The sequence below is a fragment of the Antennarius striatus genome, chromosome 4 (genome assembly GCF_040054535.1).
Source record: "Antennarius striatus isolate MH-2024 chromosome 4, ASM4005453v1, whole genome shotgun sequence".
Classification (NCBI taxonomy): Eukaryota; Metazoa; Chordata; class Actinopteri; order Lophiiformes; family Antennariidae; genus Antennarius; species Antennarius striatus.
Window position 1 is genome coordinate 25,792,439 of NC_090779.1, and position 21,148 is coordinate 25,813,586.

At 53.6% G+C, this 21,148-nt stretch overlaps 1 protein-coding gene across 3 annotated transcripts in view; it reads right to left on the minus strand.

The window, feature by feature from the left end:
- The window catches only part of met (MET proto-oncogene, receptor tyrosine kinase), a 39,679-nt gene extending 19,719 nt beyond the window's left edge, over positions 1–19,960 (minus strand). The window contains exons 1-9 of one of the 3 annotated variants that reach the window (XM_068312911.1): positions 19,391–19,960; positions 16,957–18,145; positions 5,625–5,828; positions 2,933–3,049; positions 2,655–2,831; positions 2,147–2,304; positions 659–773; positions 448–584; positions 32–196 (exon numbers count right to left, since the gene is read on the minus strand). In XM_068312911.1, coding sequence (XP_068169012.1) covers positions 32–196; positions 448–584; positions 659–773; positions 2,147–2,304; positions 2,655–2,831; positions 2,933–3,049; positions 5,625–5,828; positions 16,957–18,144 — 2,261 coding nt within the window. In that variant the 5' untranslated portion in view covers position 18,145; positions 19,391–19,960. Of the gene's footprint in view, positions 1–31; positions 197–447; positions 585–658; positions 774–2,146; positions 2,305–2,654; positions 2,832–2,932; positions 3,050–5,624; positions 5,829–16,956; positions 18,146–18,278; positions 18,414–18,873; positions 19,362–19,390 lie in introns of those variants that run through there. The other 2 variants (XM_068312912.1, XM_068312909.1) reach the window with 2 other exon arrangements.
- Positions 19,961–21,148: the final 1,188 nt, after the last annotated feature.

Sequence of the window (21,148 nt, forward strand, 5' to 3'; positions counted from 1 at the left end):
GAGGGGGCGGGGCTTAACGCTAAGCGCTCACCTGACGAAGGAGCGTGACGGCTGGATGCTGTTGATGATGGGGTCCTGGTTGTAGGTGAACGGCGCCGGGGCGTGGCGCTCCGTGGCGTCCACCGTCAGCTTGATGGGCTGGCGGGAGGGGATGGCGTGCGGTGGCGTCTTACAGGTCAGCATGGTGGACGAGGAGCTGATGGGGGCAGGGGGTGGGGGGGTAAACAGACGTTTAGTTGTGTTAACACCACAGTGTCGCCTTTGTTCACACATTTCACGCCTCAGTGCTACCCATAATTCCTTGAGTCCTGCTTGAGCGGGAAACCAGACAACATGAGCAACAGAGCGAGGAAAAGAAAAGTACTTCCTGTAACAACAGGAAGCTGCGTGCACCCCAGAAGTGACCCCGTCCTGCACAGGAGACATTGCAGGCGGGGCCGGTCTAACCTCTGGATCTTGCAGGCTGCTTTCCCGATGGTCACCTCCCGCTTGTTCCCGGCGTCCAGGAACTCCCCTCTGATGGTCAGCATGGTGCCCCCCGCCTTCGGCCCGAACGCCGGGAAGATCTCATGAATCACCGGATCCTGGAGGAAAACAAGCTCCGCCTTTAACACGCGTGTGCTCACCAACAGTGAAGGTGAGGCGGTCTGGTTCTCACCACGAAGGTGAAGCCCTCCACCTGCGCCACGCGCTGGCTGCTGGTGACCTTCACCGTGTGACCCGAGGGGGTGAAGTTCCCGCTGGTCACGGGGGAACACTGCATCTCAGTCCACCTAAACACACACACAGACGCCCATTATCCCCCCCCGCCACCCGGCATTTATCCTAATCCAATCAGTGAACGCTAGCACGCAGCGCCGCACAACGAGCCGTCCTCATCTGGACGGGGGAGGTGTGTGTTTTTATGTCCGCCTTAATTTGTAATGACTCTGTTTGTAGCCCTGAATCGAAATGGGACGCGGCCCCAGCGGAGTGGGGACGGTGGGAAGTCTGGAGTCAGCCGTTTAGTCCCCAGCAATTTTTCAGTTAGAGGAGTCATGTGTGAAATGTGGTGGAGATGGGGGGGTGGGGGGGTGTCTTCACATTCTTCCTGCAGCACAATAACCCCTATTAAACCTGCCCTCATTCAGCCCAGTGTACCCCCCCCCTTTATCTCGTCAACACATTCTGTTCCAGCATCAGGACAGAACAACAACCAGTCATCGGCGCAACACACACACACACACACACACACACACACACACACACACACACACACACACACACACACACACACACACACACACAGTCTGTACAAACACCCACAGTGGACTCACTGCTTTACATGCAGTTCAGTCATGTATGTGAATCTGGTCACGCTAAGAAACGGAGCTTCATGTTCCCATTCCGGGGCAACGGGAGGGAAATCTTATATCAGGTACCATGACGAGCGTTAACCCTTACAGCCCTGTGACCACGCCCCCGCTTCTGGTTTCCATTTGGAGCCCATTGACCCCAGAAAACTGGAGATATGACCGTTTACATTTGATCTATGACAAGCGCTTCAGACGGACGGCAGCGCCGTGTTTCTGTCCATGCAGGCGTCATCGTACACGCGGTGACGCATGTGTTCACGTGATGTAAACATTTCTCGCAATTCGTGCGTTTTGTCACGTGATGCAAACATCTATGTGACACAAACGACTGCACAGCATTTACGCAGTTTTAAGTCTTATTTTGAAAAACTAATTTAAAGAGTGACACAAGTGACACAAGCTACACAGTGATGTCAGACGCCGATGGAAACCTTTTGGAGCTCAGAATTAATTTGATCAGCATGTTTTTGGTTTTTATGTGCAATAAAATACAATTTTTCCATTTCTGAATTTGACTGTTTGTGTCTATTTTGCCCCAATATGTCTATATAATAAGTTACAGGGAAATAAAAACTATCTCTTCATGTAGCTGAAGGTAAACATACCAAACATGTGTGTGTTAAATCATTTAATGTGGTAATAGAGACAAATATCAAAGGTACCAGAAAACAGCCAAAGTAGGTCAGGAGTGTAAGGGTTAAAGTCTGAAGGTGTGAAGTTGTGTGATGTTTGTGTTTGTGTGTGTGTGTGTTTTTGTGTTTGTTTGTGTGTGTGTGTACACAGACACACACCTGTTGATGTAGTCCAGTCGGGGCAGTTTGCACGGAGCCCCGCCCACCTCCACCGTCACCAGCGACGCCTTGAAGTTCTCCGTCTTGTCGAAGCCGAAGTTGCGTCCACAGATGGTGACGGTGGTGGAGCCCCGGATCGGTCCGGACGCCGGGAACACCTGGGGGGCACACGGAATCAGCGTGAGAGGGTCACGGAACCGTGAACACGGAACCCGTCCCGGCGTGTTCACACCACCGGCGTTTCCTGGTGTTTAAACATGTTTTGATTCCATTCGTCTACTTCCTGTTTCAACAGGATGTTGTTGCTGCTCCACCTGTGGCGTGGCTCCAGGTGTGTTTGCTTTGTCATCTTTACAGACTGGTTAAACTTTATGGGCGTGATTGTTCTGCTGGTTGTGTCGTCGCCTGCTGCTGCACTGACCTTTGACCCCGTCAGCACGTCACAGGTTCGCAGCCTGTTTGTTTTCTCTGCAGATCCAGAGGCTCGGTTTTGGGTCACATGACTTACCTTGGTGATGGCGGGGGCGCAGTAGTCCTGGGTCCACAGCGACGAGGGGGGGCACTGGCCGGCTCTGGTGCAGCGACCCTCACACCAGCCACACTCCGTCACCCGTGACGACAGCAAACAGGAAGTGCAGGAGGTCAGCTGACCACACCCCGGGCCAATCAGAGGAATCTTAGTGATCTAGGATGAGCAGACAGAGGTCGTGGGTCACATGACGTTCGTCTGGGGGGGACGGGGGTCCATCTCGTTTGAGCAGCTTTTACTTCCGGGTCTAGACCGACCTTGTTTCCTGTGGCCACCAGCAGCGCCCCCTCCTCCTGCAGCGCCACGCTGCTGCTGATTGGTCCAGAGTCCAGCTGGATGCTGACGTGAGGAGAGGCGGCCCGAGAGAGAAGCACCTGAAGAACGAGGGATCAGATCGATCGATCAATCGATTTCAAACCAGAGGCAGAGCTCTGCAACGAAAGCTCTTAAAACGCTTTAAACCAGGGGGGTCAAACTCATTTCCACCAGGGGTCACATCAGCATCAGGAGTCCTCAGAGGGCCAGATGTAACTAATAAATGTAACTAAATGTAACTCAGTGTAATGTAACTAAATGTAACTACTCCTTAATGTAACTAATAAATGTAACTAAATGTAACTCAGTGTAATGTAACTAAATGTAACTACTCCTTAATGTAACTAATAAATGTAACTATGTTACATGTTTTCATACATTTGTACGTCTCAGCTTTAATTTGTATAATTTTTTTCTACATTCAGAATTTTTTCACATGGAAAATGCAGACGTCTGATTGGATAAGTCAGATTTTTCAGAAAAAATATAATCAAACATAACTAGAATCAAAAACCTGAAGGGTGGAGTGTATTCACACACACCTGGCGGGTATGTGAACGTGCGTGGGGCCGTGTTGTCCCCCCCAACTGTTGTTGGCGGTGTTTTGGCGTGCAGGAAGCGCCCCTCACTTGCTGCATTGTGAGGGTAAATGTGATTTTCGGGCGGCTGCTCGCCGCTCGCCGTCACAAACGTCTTGTTTTCCAGCATCATCCCCCCCCCCCCGTTTGAGCCCCATGATCAACGTTACTTTGGAACAGCCATATAATGGGAGGCTTTCCGCCGGGACAACAGACGCCTCTATGGAGGTAATAGCGGCGTGAATTACGGCTTATTGTATTAAGTGTGGGGGGGAAGCGGGGGCTATAAACACCAGGCTGTTCTCCCACACTGACGCTCGGGACACACTTCCTGCTGCGATGGCGTCCGTTTGGGGGAACAAAGCTCTTGTTCTCCGGCGGCCCCCACGCCGCGTTCCCTGGTGTTTGTCCGCTGGGACGAACCAGGAAACTGAAATACAAGAAATGTTGGACACGTTCTCTTTATGTCGGTAACAATGACCCCCCTCACACGCCTGCCGCCGGGGGCAGGTGGCCGAAAGGTCATCGACCCCTGAGCGAGACGGACGGAGCTAACGTCTCGTTTCTACGAGATTCCAGTCGCCTGATTGGTTGTTAGCGACCGGAGGAAGACGCTTCCTGCAGGGTTCCTGTTGGAGACGTGTCTATCTCTTCATTTCTCTCCAAATACATCGACTCTCAGTGATTCAGAGCCGATACCAGAGGAGGACGCGTCTGTCCTCCTGTCGGCCAGGAGGAGTCAGAGACTACAACATCCTGCGACACCCCTGAACTCAACATTTGACCCTGACCCACACATGTCTGTGCCTCTGGCTTCCTGAAAATGTTGCTTTTTGTTTAGTGATTATTTCTCATCAGGTTTCAGAGACGTGGACCTACAAAGGTACAACAGTCAACATTTGACCTTGACCTAGTTTTCTAAAGGTCAAGGTCACCATCTCATTTTTATCCCCTTTGCACCAAATGTCTTCATCTTTCTATCTGAAGACATTTGGTGGACGGACACACAACATCACCGCCTCAGGGCCGTAATAACGGTCTTCATCCTGGTCAGTAAAGCCTGAAGCCTCTGGGGGGGGGCCAGGGCGAGGGGGGGTGACCGCAGAGGAAACACACGGCGACAGCTGGACGTGTCAGCGGAGCTCGCTGTTCACCATTAACGTGCCGTTCAGCCTCTAAGCCCCTCGCACCGCAGATCGCCCCCGCCCCCCCCTGCAGCTGTCGCCCGTTTCTCCCATGCCTTTTGTTTCCCTGCGTGTGTTTTTCATTCCCGTGTTCACAAACACGTGAGCCCCTCCGTTTCTCCACGGCCGGACGCTGAAAGGAAACCGTCTTCAGACTCCGATCGATAAAGGTTTTCGTTTTGACTCCTCTTTGATTGACGACCCGATCGCCGCTGATCAAACCGATGGTTTCACCGTGGAGGCCGGCGGTGGTGTCAGTTAGCGTGACGGCATTTTACACGCTAAGGAAGCGTGACATGAAAGCGGGAGTGGCATCGACTCAGACTTCTGTTTTCTCAGGGCTCTCCAGATTTTATTATTTAGAACAGCTGGGGGGGGGGCGGGGGTGGAGGAGATGGGGGTGGGGGCAGGAATCAAACCGCGGCACCACTGGACTACACAGGCCACGCCCTCTACACAGGCCACGCCCTCTATCAGCTGACATAAACACCCACAGTTGTGTAAACACTAAACTAACAGCCCCCCCAGGACAGAATCACGGTTCATGTGTAGGAAGGTCGAGATGGACGACCCCCCCAGAGACGACTGGTTTCCATGGCAACGACTCCATCCTGACGACAAGAGTCGTTCGTCTGATTCAGTTTCTGTGATGAACGCGATTCGATCGTCGCCCCGCGTGATCGGAGCCCCCTAATGGAACCCCCCCTAACCCCCCCACAGTGGGGGGGGGTCGGGTGGTTTGACTGTCACAGCCCAGGATTTATGTCCCAACAGGAAGTTCACGGCTTTGATGTCCTGCCAAACGTTCCTCCAGATCAGAAATAATCTCAGCAGCAGTGAATGAACTGACCCCCCCAGCAGCCCCCCCTCACCTGTAGGTGACGCCCGTCGGCCGTGCCCAGGTAGGCCACGGCCCGGTTGTGGACCGGCACCACGGTGATGGAGGTCACCAGGGTGTGGGCCAGGTGGCGGTGCCAGTACTCCAGCCGCTGCACGAACTGGGTCACCTGCAGGCGGTACTGCCCCTCCCGCCCCTCGTGGATGCCCTCGTGGGGGTCGCAGTCGTCCGAGGAGGTCTGCAAGAGAAGAAACAGAACCGGGTCACCACCTGTACTGCACCAGAACCGGGTCAGAACACCAGAAACACACAAACACAATCTGAAGGTGACTATAGGCGTGGTTGCCGTGACAACGAGCATCCGTCTCCTGGTTTGATCAGACGCTGAAGCGAGGCTCCATCTGCTCTCATATCTGAGTTGGGGGGGTTTGCTTTCAGACCCCCTAAGCCCCCCCCGGCTCCTCTTTCATCAGCCCGAGCTCGTAATGGGGGTCTGGGCCTGACGGTCCCTGAGGGGGGGAGGGGGTGCGTCATGGGAACGGCGAGGAGCTGTTTTCATTCCACTCGTTGTTTTTTTTCATCCCTTCTTTCAAACGCCCCCCCCAACCCCCCACCCCCACTTTGGTTTTCAAACGTCGCTGGGTTGTGCAGATTGTTGTGTCTGGAGTCCATGGAGCATACACATGGAGCCCCCCCCCCCCCCCCTAAAGTGACTCTCGCTGCTCCGGCTCTTCCAGTGTTTAGTCACGGCCTCAGGTTTCATTAATTATTAATGACCGGGGGGGGCAGGGGGAGCTCTTGAGGTCCTTGACCTGGAGGCTTGACCAGGCCGCCTGTTTTCTGAGCGGCGTCACGAGGGGGGGGGACAGGTAGGATGAGGACCTGGTGGTGCGTTCAGGCCCAGTCGGTGATTCCAGTGTTTAATCACTCACAGAGCCGCCGGGGCTGCTGGGTAATGATTAGAGACGTTTGTTTGTGTTCACCAGGGTTTAGAGCTTCCAACCTGGCGTTACGTAACGCCCCCCCCCCCACTTCGTGGAGGGCTGCTGGGGTCAAAAGGTCATGACCTCAGGTTCTGATCCAGAATGAGTTAAATCCGTGTAGAGACGGCGCCGCCGGCTGGAAACGCCACGCCTGATTGGTTGTTTTCAAAGCAAACAAACAGGATCTGTTTGTTGAAGCGCAGCGGGACGGGGGGGTCAGGGCGTTGGGGGGGGGCAGCTGGAAGGGGTCCCGGGGGCATTCCTGGTGCTGCTCAGGTGTTCCCGAGGATCAAACCCGTCTGAGGGGAGCTGGTCTGTTGGACCCACAGGCCGTCGCGCCGGCGCTGAGATGGATGTGGGGGGGTACGGGGGGGGGGGTTCTCTAAATATTTAGTTTGGAATCACTCGAGACAAGTGTGGACTGTAAACACCCCCTCGCCGCGCCGGGCAGATGATGAAGCGACCAGATTGGACCCCCCCCAACCAAAGCACAGAATCCCAGTCGGTCGGGCCAGGGGGGGCCACAGTGGACCAACCGGGTTCCTCCTCGCTGTCTCAGGTGATTTATGGGGCTCTTGGACCCTCCTGATGTTCGACATGTTGCAGGTCCTCCTTCTTTGTAGGGGGGGGCAGGTACAGTGTAATACTGTACACCCCCAGCCCTGCCCTCCCCCAGCAGCCATTGTCCCAGGAACAACGGGCTGGACTCAGGTTTCGGCGTCGTGTCGGCGCTGGGGGGCCTGAAAGGCGATCCTGACGGTATAATGTCGTTTGACCCCCCCCCACACTGATGACTCGTTACTGGCAGCAGAGGTTCGGGACGCGAACGCCGATGACGCCGAGCAGAAATAGGGCGAAGGCTCCGGCTATTGTCCCGAAATACCCATAATGCCGTTGGTGCACGCACAAAGGCGTGGAATCCGGTCCATCAGCCGGCGCCGGCGCTGGAGTGACCCCCACCTCTGACCCCCGAAAGGGAAAGGCAGAAGAATGTGGTTTACACGTGTGTGCGTGTGTGTGTGTGTGGGGGGGGGGTTATTGTTCAGTACAGTTGGTGCATAAAGGACAGCCCCCCCCACCTGGACTCATGCTGCATGCCTCTCTGCAACCCGACCCCCCCACAGACGTGTTGTTTGTGTTGGTTTGAACATGTGTGTGGACACGGACCACAGGTGTCACGCGTGTCGCTCCGTGTTGGGATGCAGGGGGGGGGGGCTGACAATAAGCCGAGGCACCTGGTGCAGCTGACCCCTCCCGTCCAGACGCCAGGAGGGACCCCATTCCCGATGGGGCCCTGAAGTGTTCAGGGAAATGGCCCTCCACCTATGACCAGGCCCCCCCAGGAGACAGGGGGCATTATGGGTAAATAAGTCATTAATAGAAGTTCATGAAATCTACTCGGGTTTGTTTGAGTGGCTGTTGCTACATGCTATGTGCTACATGCTACGTGCTACATGCTATGTGCTACATGCTACGTGCTACGTGCTACACATGGCTGTAGCCGATCTAAACTGTCTTAGACCAACAGAAACTGAAACTCTTTGCTTCAGGAAGTTTTCACACCAATATCAAGTTCTTGTTTCCCATGATGCTTTGCGGTCGTTGCCGCCAACCTTAAATAGATCCTTGAATCGCCTCATTTTAAAGAGAAATAATCAATCAACCTTTATTTGTATAGCGCCATCACATCAGCAGACGTTTCAAATGCTTTAACAGAACACATGCTGTTACCCATAATGCATTGCTCAGCGAGCTACACGCTACAAACACCCGAAATAACTGACATCACAGCATCAGGGTTTTATTTTTGTAATAAGTCAAACAAGTCTCTTCCTGTGGAACATTCCAGAGCATTCTGCAGCCTCATAACTGCTGGGGGGGGGCAGTGTGTGTGTGTGTGGGGGGGGGGGGTTCTGATCAGCAGACTTGAAAACAAATCATTTCTAAATGTCCATCTGCACCCCCCCGCCCCCCCCTCAATTCTTCTCTTGACCCCCCCACCTTCCTCTCTTTATTTATTTATTTACTATACCTTCCTGTGCCCCCCCCCCCCCCAAAACACACAGCTCATTCTAACAGTTGAATAATCAATGAGTGTGAGTGTGTGCGTGTGTGTGTGTGTGTGTTTGTTCTCCAGGCTCCACCAAACAATGAGGACCTCCACTGCCCCCCCCCCCACTAAACCCCCCCCCCCCGTCTGGTTGACCATCTCTCCTGAAGCCTCAATGAGAACCCAGGTTCTCCATCCTGCCTTGTGGTTCCACGTGATGGAGCGCTGAGGCGGGTCAGATCACTCTGCCCCCCCCCCTCTCACTCTGCCCCCCCCCCACCTCAGAGCCTCTTTAATCCACTCAGGTTCTTTTGATGATCTTCTCAGAGTTGGCTACACACCCTGGTTTGGGTCGGGCTGACACAGGAGTTTAAGTTCCAGCCCAGAGATCAGAGGCAGGAGGAGAGGTCGCCCCCCCCCACCTCAACCCCCCCCCACCTCAACCCCCCCAGACAGAGCCAGATAAGATATTAACCGAAGATTCCTGACCAGAGCAGGTTCATCAGATCCTGGTGCAACCCGTGAGACTCGTCTGTGTGAAGGACCTTTTTTCTTTTATGGGGGGGGTGTTGTGGGGGGGTGTTGTGGGGGGGTTCTGCTCTCTAGATGTCTGATCTGATCCATTCAGATCCGTCCAGCAGAGCAGACGGGATCCTAACAGAAGAACCTTAAACGGCTCCTCCTGATACCATTTACAGCAAAGCTCCTTCATGACTGCTGGGGGGGGGGCTCACGCATGGGGGGCGGGGGGTAGGAACCCAACAGCTGGACAGCAGCCGTCCCGAAGAACCTCAGGATGGAAAACACCTCCAGTGGGTCAGTGGGGGGGTCAGCAGGAGGTCTGAACAGGAAGGGTCCCAGTGCTCCTGGATGGGATGGATGCCCCCCCCACACACACACACACACACACCCTGCGTGGTGTGACAGCGGACAGGTGGGGGCCATTACTGGGCCTCAGTCTGTGGTGGATAACAATTGTGTGGGGGCCCTCAGAGAGCCTCCAGGAGAACAACAATGTTGATTGTTCTGGTTCCCACTGGAGCTCCAGGAGGCTGGTTCCCACATCAGGGTGGTTCTGGTTCCCACATCAGGGTGGTTCTGGTTCCCACATCATGCTGGTTCTGGTTCCCACATCAGGGTGGTTCTGGTTCCCACATCAGGGTGGTTCTGGTTCCCACATCAGGGTGGTTCTGGTTCCCACATCAGGGTGGTTCTGGTTCCCACGTCTGGATGGTTCTGGTTCCCACATCAGGGTGGTTCTGGTTCCCACATCAGGGTGGTTCTGGTTCCCACATCTGGATGGTTCTGGTTCCCACATCAGGATGGTTCTGGTTCCCACATCAGGGTGGTTCTGGTTCCCACATCAGGGTGGTTCTGGTTCCCACATCTGGATGGTTCTGGTTCCCACATCAGGGTGGTTCTGGTTCCCACATCAGGGTGGTTCTGGTTCCCACATCAGGGTGGTTCTGGTTCCCACATCAGGATGGTTCTGGTTCCCACATCAGGGTGGTTCTGGTTCCCACATCAGGTTGGTTCTAGTTCCCACATCAGGATGGTTCTGGTTCCCACATCAGGGTGGTTCCCACATCGCGCTGGTTCTGGTTCCCACATCAGGATGGTTCTGGTTCCCACATCGCGCTGGTTCTGTTCCCACGTCAGGCTGGTTCTGTTCCCACACACTACTTATAGGGAGAAGCTTCAGAAGAGCATCTGCTTGCAGTGGAGCTGCAGGCGTGAGGCCGGGGGCCGGGGGGGCTGGGGGCCGGGGACCGGAGGGGGGGGGTTGTGAGGATCTGGCGGCGCTGCCAGGCGTTCGGGGTGCGTTCCATGTCAGCAGGAGGGTGTGGTCCAACCAACAATAACAATGATGCAATAAAACATGAGCAAACTGTGGAACCACGCAGAACATCTCCTCACGCAGTCAGAGCCACAACAGATCCTTTGGTTTGATTGGACGGCAGCTGCCAACAGGAACAGCGTAAGCCCCGCCCCCTCAGGTGTGATGATTCAGACCTGGAGACGAGATCAAAGGCTGCAGGAGACAATGGCCTCAGTGTGAGAACCCCCCCCACCTGATCCGGCTGTTTGCCTCCATTACCTGAGTACACAGCCATTGTGTGTGGATTACTGGGGGGGGGGGTGAGACTTTTTCTGGAATGAGATGGAGCTCGCTCCTGATTGGTCCACACATGAGGATTATTGATTGGTTATCAGTGGTTTCAGGAAGTCAGAGGTTGAGGCGTTTAGGGTCACCTCACCCGACACACACACACACACACACACACACACACACACACACACACACACACACAGATCTGAACCCCGATTCTGGTGAAGCAACAAACGGGCTGGAAATCATTAACACAAACAAACATGTGTGTATGTGTATGTGTGTGTGTGTGTGTGTGTGTGTGTGTTCTAAACGGGGTTGGAGTGAGGGATGTTGGTGAAGGATTTTTAACCACAGATTGAACAGAAACAGATCAACGGAGCTTCTAGCTCATACATGTCATACTCAAGGGCCGGGGGCCAAATGTGGCCCTCCACATCATTCATGTGGCCCACGAGAGAATACAAGGTTTAAAAATCGTCTAAAAATAGATCAAAAGTGTGCTTTGACCAAAACTACATTTCCCACAATGCAGTAGTTCAGCCCATCTTAACTCTGACTAAACCTAGTGAACAAAGTTAACGTCCTAACTTGTGTCTGATGTTATTTTTCTTTATTGATTGATAGTTTGATCCTTGATTGATGGAGTTCTGTGGGTTTAATAACCTGACAAATGAAAAGGATTTATGTTAGAACAGAGAAACAAACTAACATGTTTTTTCTGTCTAACTGTAATGTTTGGAACTAGAATCAGTCAGAAATTCAGTTATTTAACATTAAGGAGTAGTTACATTTAGTTACATTACACTGAGTTACATTTAGTTACATTTATTAGTTACATTAAGGAGTAGTTACATTTAGTTACATTACACTGAGTTACATTTAGTTACATTTATTAGTTACATTAAGGAGTAGTTACATTTAGTTACATTACACTGAGTTACATTTAGTTACATTTATTAGTTACATTAAGGAGTAGTTACATTTAGTTACATTACACTGAGTTACATTTAGTTACATTTATTAGTTACATTAAGGAGTAGTTACATTTAGTTACATTACACTGAGTTACATTTAGTTACATTTATTAGTTACATTAAGGAGTAGTTACATTTAGTTACATTACACTGAGTTACATTTAGTTACATTTATTAGTTACATTAAGGAGTAGTTACATTTAGTTACATTACACTGAGTTACATTTAGTTACATTTATTAGTTACATTAAGGAGTAGTTACATTTAGTTACATTACACTGAGTTACATTTAGTTACATTTATTAGTTACATTAAGGAGTAGTTACATTTAGTTACATTACACTGAGTTACATTTAGTTACATTTATTAGTTACATTAAGGAGTAGTTACATTTAGTTACATTACACTGAGTTACATTTAGTTACATTTATTAGTTACATTAAGGAGTAGTTACATTTAGTTACATTTAGTTACATGTATTAGTTACATCTGGCCCTCAGGGGACAGACGTGATGCTGATGTGACTCCAGCAGGAGTTTATGAAACAATTTTTCCTGCTAAATTTATTTAATGACAATCTGTAACAAACAAACAAACATCGCCCTGAGGCGTCTGAACGGGCCGCCGGTCTGTTGCCCCTGGGGGGTAACTTCCTGTGGACATGGGTAATTCCTGACAGCTTGCAGGCGCTGACGGTTTGCATATTTACTGCTCTGCTCTTTATCCAGAGGACCGGCGATAAGAGGAACACACACACAGGCTCCAGCTGAGGGTTTACACACGCTCAGAAGAACCCCCCCTGCCCCCCAGGGGCCAATCATTAACCTGCTGATTGGAGAACAAACACTGACATCAGGCGAGCGTGAAATTATGCAGAAACCGTCCAGGAAATGCCTGCAGACGAAACCCAGGGACGAGCGACACGGAAACAGAACCGTTTGTCCCCCGAAGAAGAGGTTCCTGGGAGATCAGTGGAGGTTAGAGGCCCCCAGAGGGCCCCAACGGCCCCGGATGCGTCCCCCTATTAAGGGCCTGAATGCGGGAGGACGGGGCGGTTCTGTTTCATTCCTCTGATGCTTCCCGTTCGCCGTGGCGATCCGCCCACTTCCTGCGAGCGTTGCTGGTTCTATGCCCGGCTGATCGCCGGCGTGGACGGGCCCAGACACGCCCGGGGCGATCCGAGGACGTGGAGCTGCAGCGATCCGACGTCTGAGGAGGAGCGGCGTCCTTAAACGCCCCATCAGGAGCCCCCCCAGACGAATCAGACAAATCCCCCTGACAGACCCTCCTACTCGTCTGCGAGTCAGAACAGATCGACCGCGTGGCGTTCAGCTCCCGGACAGAACCGTCGGATCTCCGGGTTCCGCTTGGACTGATGGAGATGACGCTGGTGTCGTCCGACCGGCTGTGACTCCTGCAGCTCCGAGTCAGAGACGAGTCTCAGCAGCTTCATCCTGAAGCCCAGAGGGGTTTCGTTTTCTCCAGCCGTACGTTAAAGTCCGTTCTTTGTCCCTTTGTCTTGGGGTGTTAGCATGTGAACACGACGGACCTCCAGGTCCAACGATGTCGCAGCTGAAGCCCAGAGGCTGTTGACTCCGTCAGGACTCAGTCAGAGTCAGAATGGAACGACAGTTCCTCTGTGTTTACACGTCCAATACGGACAGAAGTTCATTGTGAGGAACACAATGAAGCAGGACCAGCAGGGACGTGTCGACGGATGGACACGAAGACACCAGTCAGACACCTACAATCCGTCAGTCCTCAAGCCGATCAGCTGATCAGGAACACACCGTCGCTTCATCCATCCACTGCTTCATGTTTTAGATCCACCGGAACCAACGTTTACCCAGAAACCCCAGAGCAGGAGGTCGAAGCTGCGTCAGCCGGGTTAATTAAACGACGGCTCCAGAGGGGTTCGTATTACACACCCTAATCAATCAGCTCAAGATTCAATTTAAAGCCAATCAGCTCTGGGTGCTCTCTCTAATCAATACTAATCTGATGATAATTCTGACCCGTGGTTGATCTTTATATTATGTTCCCGCTGATGGGAATGGAACGCACCCCGAGTCCTCACCACGCCCCTGACACCTGCAGCAAAACTTTAATAAACATCATGTTTATGAACTGATGTAATAAACAGTCGTAATAAGCAGTAGTTAACAGTTAATAACGTTTATGAACTGCTGTAATAAGAAGTAAATAATTAATGTTTATTAAAAGTCTTTGTAATACACAGTAGTTAATAGTTAATTATATTTATTAACTGATGTAATACGCAGTAGTTAACAGTTAATAATGTTTACTAAGTCTTTATTAGATGCTTCATAACGTTTTTGTGTGTTAATAACCTGACACAACTGAATAGTGTCTTAACTCACGTTTAAATTAATATCATTATAGAAGCTGCTTTTTAGGCGTCTGCAGAACAAGGCCTGAGTTATTTTATATGTCGCCATGGAAACAACAAATAAAAGACACCGATATGTCTCAATATCACAATATTAGTTTTACACAACCCTGTGGTGAACACGTTCCTGCTCACTGACCCCCGGCTGGTCGCGTTACACAACCATCAGCAAACATGTGCTGTGGTAACACGCTAACACGCTAACACGCTAACACGACAGGGGGGCTGGTATGAGGAATGAACCGGACCCCCCCAGACAGGAGGGTCTTCAGGGCTGAAGCGTCCTCGGTCTTTTAACGCCCTGGGACTTGAACAGTTGACCTGCTGGCATTCCAGGCTGTGGGCGGGGGCAGTAGAAAGGCTCGTTGCCCCGGGTGACGAACCCCCCCTCTGCAGTCACCTGCTGGCAGAGGCTCCATCCTGGACATCAGGTTCTTCTGAACCCGGTCCAGAAACACAAAGCGGCGTCTGGCAGCGCCGAGGAGCCGTCAGTCAGTCTGACTTGAGTTCACATCTCCTGCAGGTGTAGAACACGACGCCCCCCCTCATCAATCACACACCCGTCAGCATCCGACGCTCCCCCCCCCGCCAGAGCGTCGCCTGAAGACAGATCTGCTTCATCACGTCGCTCACGATTACATCATCCCGTCTAGACTCAGATGGGCATGAGTTTACATCCCAGCTGACGAGCAGCACTTCAAACACTCAGACGGGCTCTCATGGGGGGGCCGGTCTGGACCCAGACCCCTCCTGTGCCTCCAGAGTGTTTACACCTTCTGTCTCTACCAGAGTAAACCTGGCAGGAACGCGGGTCGTGAACCCATCCCGGCTCGTCGATGCTCCTTTGATGTGAGTCAGGGGGAAAGAATGTGTTCTGATGCAGTCGTACCCCCCCCCAGTGGGAATGGAACCAACACCCTCACGCTGTCGGTCACCAACCAGAGGAACCAGAGGACGCCCGTTCCAGTTCTGTCATCTCAAAGGGGTTTCCGCGGAGACGGAGGCTGAGGTGAACGGTTTGAAACCGGAGGTCAGAGGTCGATTCGTTATGCTTGTTTATTTGTTTGTTTGTTTGTTGGTGGATTGTTTGTTTACAGATTGTCGTGTGTGTGGTTGTTTGTTTTTCATGTGGTTCTGCGGAAACGTCCTCTGGGATGGACTCCAGCAACCCCCGTGACCCACGAAAGTGGAATCGAGTTAGAAAAATGAGAGAATGAACAAAGGGACGGACAAATGAAGCCCAGGGTCCTGAGAGGACGTTGTTTTTACACGCTACATGTATGTTCCTGTCAGAACGCTGAGTCAGCGCGTGGAGAGCTCGTACCCGTTTTTCCTGAATCACTGACAGAACCGTCGCCCCGGACATGAAGCCTCCAGGCTTCCCCACAGGTGTTTGTGACAGGTGAGTGTGTGTTGGGGGGGGCTCGCCAACATGGCCGGCTGCCGCGGCGAGTCAGCGGATCATCTTCCGCCCAGCTGTTGATGCCCCGTTATCCCCGGGCCATTCATCACGGCTCGCTGACGGGCAGATATGTGCCACCCCCCAACCCCCCCCCCCAGCTCCCAGCATTCCTCACTTTCCCCCGTGGATCTCCAGCGCTGGTAGCTGTCAGAGCCGCGGCGACGGACCCCTCGCCCCCCCACATCGTATTTACAGCCACTGGAGGGCTGGTTGGGACGGGTTCCTGGACCTGAGGCTCAGGACGTCCTCCGGGGGGAGGGTCTGAACGCCTCTGCAGTGCATTCAGCATCGCTGGACCCGGCTAGACCAACCAATCACAGGCTCCGACACCTCAACGCCGTGGAGGCGCCACACTCCACAATGCTTCACCACGCTCCCTAAAGCTTCACATGCTTCACCACGCTTCACCACACTACACAGTGCTTCACCACGCTTCACAGTGCTTCACCACGCTACACAGTGCTTCACCACACTTCACATGCTTCACCACACTTCACCACGCTTCACATGCTTCACCACACTTCACCACACTTCACATGCTTCACCACACTTCACCACGCTTCACATGCTTCACCACGCTCAACACACCACACAGTGCTTCACCACGCTCCACAACGCCTCACAACACTTCACACGCCTCACCACGTTCCACTTTGCTTCACATGCTGCACACGTTTCACAACGCTTCACCACGCTTCTCAACACTAAAAACCACTTCACACACTTCCCAGAAGTGAGCAGACTGCTAGCGCTATTTGACTTATGGTTCTTTAGCAAATATAGCTCTGTAGGAAATGAAGCCACGCATCAGGAAAGGTCAGAGGTCAACTGTGAACGGAGTCAAAGGACGGTAAAATTTAAATCAGAACCAGACTTCAAATTTTAAATCTGCACCGTGGGTCTACATTACAACGAACAGCTAGCGGCTGATTGGTCCGTCCCTTCACCTGCACCTGACGCGTGTCCTTAGGCAGAGAGGTCAGAGGTCGTCAGCAGGTCACGCTTCAGTGTCTTGCTCAAGTACACTTGAATAGAGGACAGATCCGGGGGTCAGATTTGTGCCTGGCTGACGGGGGGGGACCACCCAGCCTCTGGGACGGCCTCCAGCCAACCAGACATCCTGCCTGCGTGAACACACCGCTAAGATCGCTAACGCTAGCTGATAAAGACGAGCCAGGCTGATGCAGACGCATTGAGACCGCGAGACGCCGTGAAACCGGGCGACGCTGCTCAGACGTGGATCTGGGAAACGTTCCAACAACGTCCCGTCTCCTGGAACCAATCAACGCCGAGCCACACCCACGTGTTCGAGACTCTGTTCTGCATTTTAAATCCAGAAAACGTCCCACACAAGTCACGGCGTTCAGCTCTTACCACGTTGTAGCAGGACTTCCTGTCGGAGCCGGTGAAGTGGTAGGGGTCCACCGTGTTGCACTTCTGCATGTACATCTTGAACATGTTGTTGATGTGCTTCAGCGACATGATGCAGACGGCGGAGTTGGGCGTGGGCTCGGGCGAGTTGGGCTTCCCCTGGGCGAAGGCGGTGAACAGCACGTCGTCGTCCTTCTCCACCTTCAGCTGGCGCTGCAGCTCCTCGTCGTGTCCCACCTTGGTGACGTGGGCCGCCTGCAGGAGGTTGAACACCTTCACGTCGTCGGCGGAGCGCCGCCGCCGCTTGTCGGTGCTGATGCACTCCAGGGGCATCTCCACGTAGCGGCGGATCTCCAGGTCGGACGAGCACATGCGGACGATGCGGGTGTGGAACCCCTGGGAGTCCCAGCTGACCCGCTGCACCGTCAGGAAGTAGGTGAAGGGCTCGCTGTGGAAGGAGTAGACGTACCGCAGGTGGTAGCCCCCCCGCAGCGACGGGATCAGGTCCATGTAGGAGTGGCTGGAGAAGAAGGTGAAGCCGTTCTGGCTCGTCTTCATCTTCCTCAGGGAGATGGTGTGGGGGGGCGCGGCGCCGCCGGCGGTTGCGTTCCCACGCCCGGGGATCTCCGAGTTGCCGACGAAGAACTTGATGACGTTGCTCTCCACGTTGAGCACCTGGGACCCGGAGGGGCCGACCACCACGTCCGAATCTCCGGGGCGACCTTTGCCCCGCCCCACCTTGTCGGCGAAGCAGTAGACGTGTTCGTCCACCGTCTTGGGGGTGCTGTCGTCGTCCAGGACGTGGCGCCGGCAGACGCCGTTGTCCGCCGAGCCGCAGCTGTACAGACCCTTGTCGTAGATGTTCTCCACCACCAGGGCCAGGTTGTGGTTGTCCACGGCGACGCTCCAGCCCCCCGCCGTCTCCCCGCAGGTCTGGTTGGCGAGCACCGGCCCCGTGCGGTACTCCGACAGCCTGGTGAGGTCGGGGGCCAGGGCGTAGATTCGGTTGACGGCCCCCACGTAGATGATCCCGTCCAGCGTCACCATGTTCTGGACGGGGAAGTCGGCGGTGAAGGTGGGCAGGTCGTAGGACACCGACAGGTTGAGTTTGGGGGTGTCCTCTGATTGGTCGCACTGGGACCGCACGCCGCCGCACAACGCCAGCAGGACGACACGCAGCAACAGATCCATCCTGTTCCAGAGAGAAGAAGCATGAAGGTGAGTCCTGATCAGACCAGAAGACCTCAAAGGGGGGGGGCTCCTTTGTGCCACCATGACTGTGGTGAATCACGGAGCTGCGTCAGGGACAGACCGGCTTTACTCACCACACCGCACCAGTGAAACCATTCACACTGGGGGGGGGCTCTCTGGTGACGCAGGGCTTCACCATCAACCTCGGGTCATGCCCCCCCCCCCCCCCCCACTGACTCCACTCGACCTCCACCCGCCGTCAGACCCGCATCAACGCGGCTCGTTCAGAGTGAATCACGCAGAGGAGCCAACGCGCAACGCGACGCGCAACCTAAGTTTAGACAGCCTGGGGGGGGGGGGGTGTCAACTCAATTAAATCTAAAGAGGCTGCTGAGAGAAGGGACCGTCCTACCGGATGATAAACAACCCCGGCCGCCGATGGAACTCCTCCGGGCGGCGCTCTCCCGGGAGGGGGGCGGGGGGGGGCGCCGCGCCAGGATATTTGCAAAGTATGAATTTGCATGTTGTTCATGTGGATGTGGGTTCGACACGATTCCCGCATGTCAACCAAAACACCACATTTGCATCCGAGACAGTGGACGGTTTTGCGTCCGTGCGCGCAGGGATGCCGGTTTTCCGTGTGTGTGTGTGTGTGTGTGTGTGTGTGTGTGTGTGTGTGTGTGTGTGTGTGTGCGCGCGCGCGCGCGTGTGTGTTTTCCAGGAACCAACCTTCAAATAATGCGCAGGCTGGGGACTGGAACAAATGATATGTGCCCAAAACAAAAGGAGAAGCAGCTCCAGGAGGAAGTTCTGATCCGGGAGAAACGGGTTCGGATCCCGTTTTACGTTCATCATCACTGCCGTTTGTTTTTATTAGAGCCACGATTTGCTCTGTTTTAGTCCCAATTATGAGTAACAGCGGACGCACTACGGCACACCTGCACCGAACACAATACCTCCACCGCCTCAGCGCGCAGTTTGTCTTTTAACACAATGGGCGGCGAGAAACGGAGAAAATGTTTTCACTGTGAGAGGAAAGTGAGTCACGTCGACAAGTCTCAGAAAACACAAATGGGAAGTTTGGAGGAATGGAGAAAGGAGCCAGAAAAAACATTCGCAACGCGCCGCGATGTCCACAGGAGCGGGAGGGGGGTCAAGGGTCTCAGGGGCGCGATCCGCGCGTCATTACGCACGAAAATACAGTTTGGATAGAAGGCAAGGAAACACGCGTGGATAACAAACCCACCTGTTAGAAGAGCAGCGCGTTCCGATTCAAATCAGATCCATCTGCTCCATCCACGACCGGCGGGACTTTCTCATCAATCCGTGGATTTCCTCTTCGTTTCCACGCGAAGAAACAAAAACAACTCGTAAATCTGGAGCCCGTTGGTCGCCTTCCCACACGGATTCCACTCGTGGTCGTTGCGCTCCTGCTAAACTCGGGACACTCAGTCTTGACTGCATCCAGCAGAAACGCCACTGCTGCCGCCGCGCGTAAAGCTCCGCCCCCCTGCCTCCAAACCGTGACGCGCCCAGGTGCTGCTGATCACCCGTGGGTCGGCTGTGGGACGGACACGGATAATAATGTCATATTTAAAATGTGTTTACGAGGCATCGACCCGATAAAGAACCCGAGGTGTGGAATCAGTGGTTTGGTTCAACTTTGTCTTATTTCTGTCGGATCTTAAAGAGTTAACCCGTCCCCGAACTGAAGGATTCCTCCACAACAAACGGTTTTAACGGGTTTTAACGCGGGAAGCATCGTCATCCCGGAGGATAGTTCACACTCCCCGAACACACACACACACACACGTAGAGGGAACGTTGTGTCCCGCAGACCTGAAGGTCCTCCTTCCTCCTCAGGCTCCACCTGACGCTCCACCTGACGCTCCACCTGACGCTCCACCTGACGCTCCACCTGACGCTCCACCGGCCGTGGAGCGTCAGGTGGAGCGTCAGGTGGAGCGTCAGGTGGAGCGTCACCGGTCGTTAGTTCGAAACGGGGCAGTCAGCCGTTAATAACGAGCCAAGCTACAAAGACTAAACCAACGGTGTGTGTGTGTGTGTGTGTGTGTGTGTGTGTGTGTGTGTGTGTGTGTGTGTGTGTGTGTGTGTGTGTGTGTGTGTGTGTGTGTGTGTGTGTGTGTGTGTGTGTGTGTGAATCATGAATCAGCGAACCGCACAAATTATTCCTTTGTCCCGGTTCCTGACGGCTGATGATGATGATGGTGATTGAATTGAGGATGAAGAACTGAGAGGAAGAACCTCTGAGGTGTCAGAACCAGGGTTCTGGGTTCTACTGGGTCTGTAGGGTGGGGTCAGCAGGGTGGGGTCAGCAGGGTCTCTCTGAACCTTGTTGGACGTCCTTTTGGAGTCTGTCCAGTCTCTTCCCAGTGAACAGACTGGTCAGACTCCAGTAGGTCTTGAAGACGACGCCACATGAAGACGTTTCCTTCATCTCCGCTGTGACCTCTGACCTCCCTCCAGAGAGAGCCCTGAAGGTCCCCCTGTACCCCCCCCCCCCAGAGGGATCTTCTCTAGAGATAAATAGACCACAGACGGAGAAGTTCCATTCACAGAAGCGTCAGAAAGAGGAAGACAGACCCAACCTGGTGACCCGAGTGGCCCCCAGTGGCCCCCAGTGGCCCCCAGCTGATAGCACCAGGTTCCTGTAGAGACCTTTATGCAGAAGGCCTGCAGTGAGTGAGTCTCCAGCTGTTCTTCTCTTCATGCTTTTACCTGTTTAGGTTGGAAAACCAAGGCAACCCTGATAATTGCAGGGTGTTAAGGAACTCATTGTGTGGATGACACTCTGCTTTCATCCCCCCATCGAGGAATTGGTGCTCAAGGAATGTCTGACACGGTTGCCAAGGGGCGTGTCCGGCGTAGGGGTGTGTCTGTCTGTGTGGTTGCCGTGGCTCTGGATGGTTTTGGCAGAGGGATCTGGAGGGAGAAGACAGAGGTTACCCGCCGGTGAACCTCACGCTGCTGGCACGCCGAATGG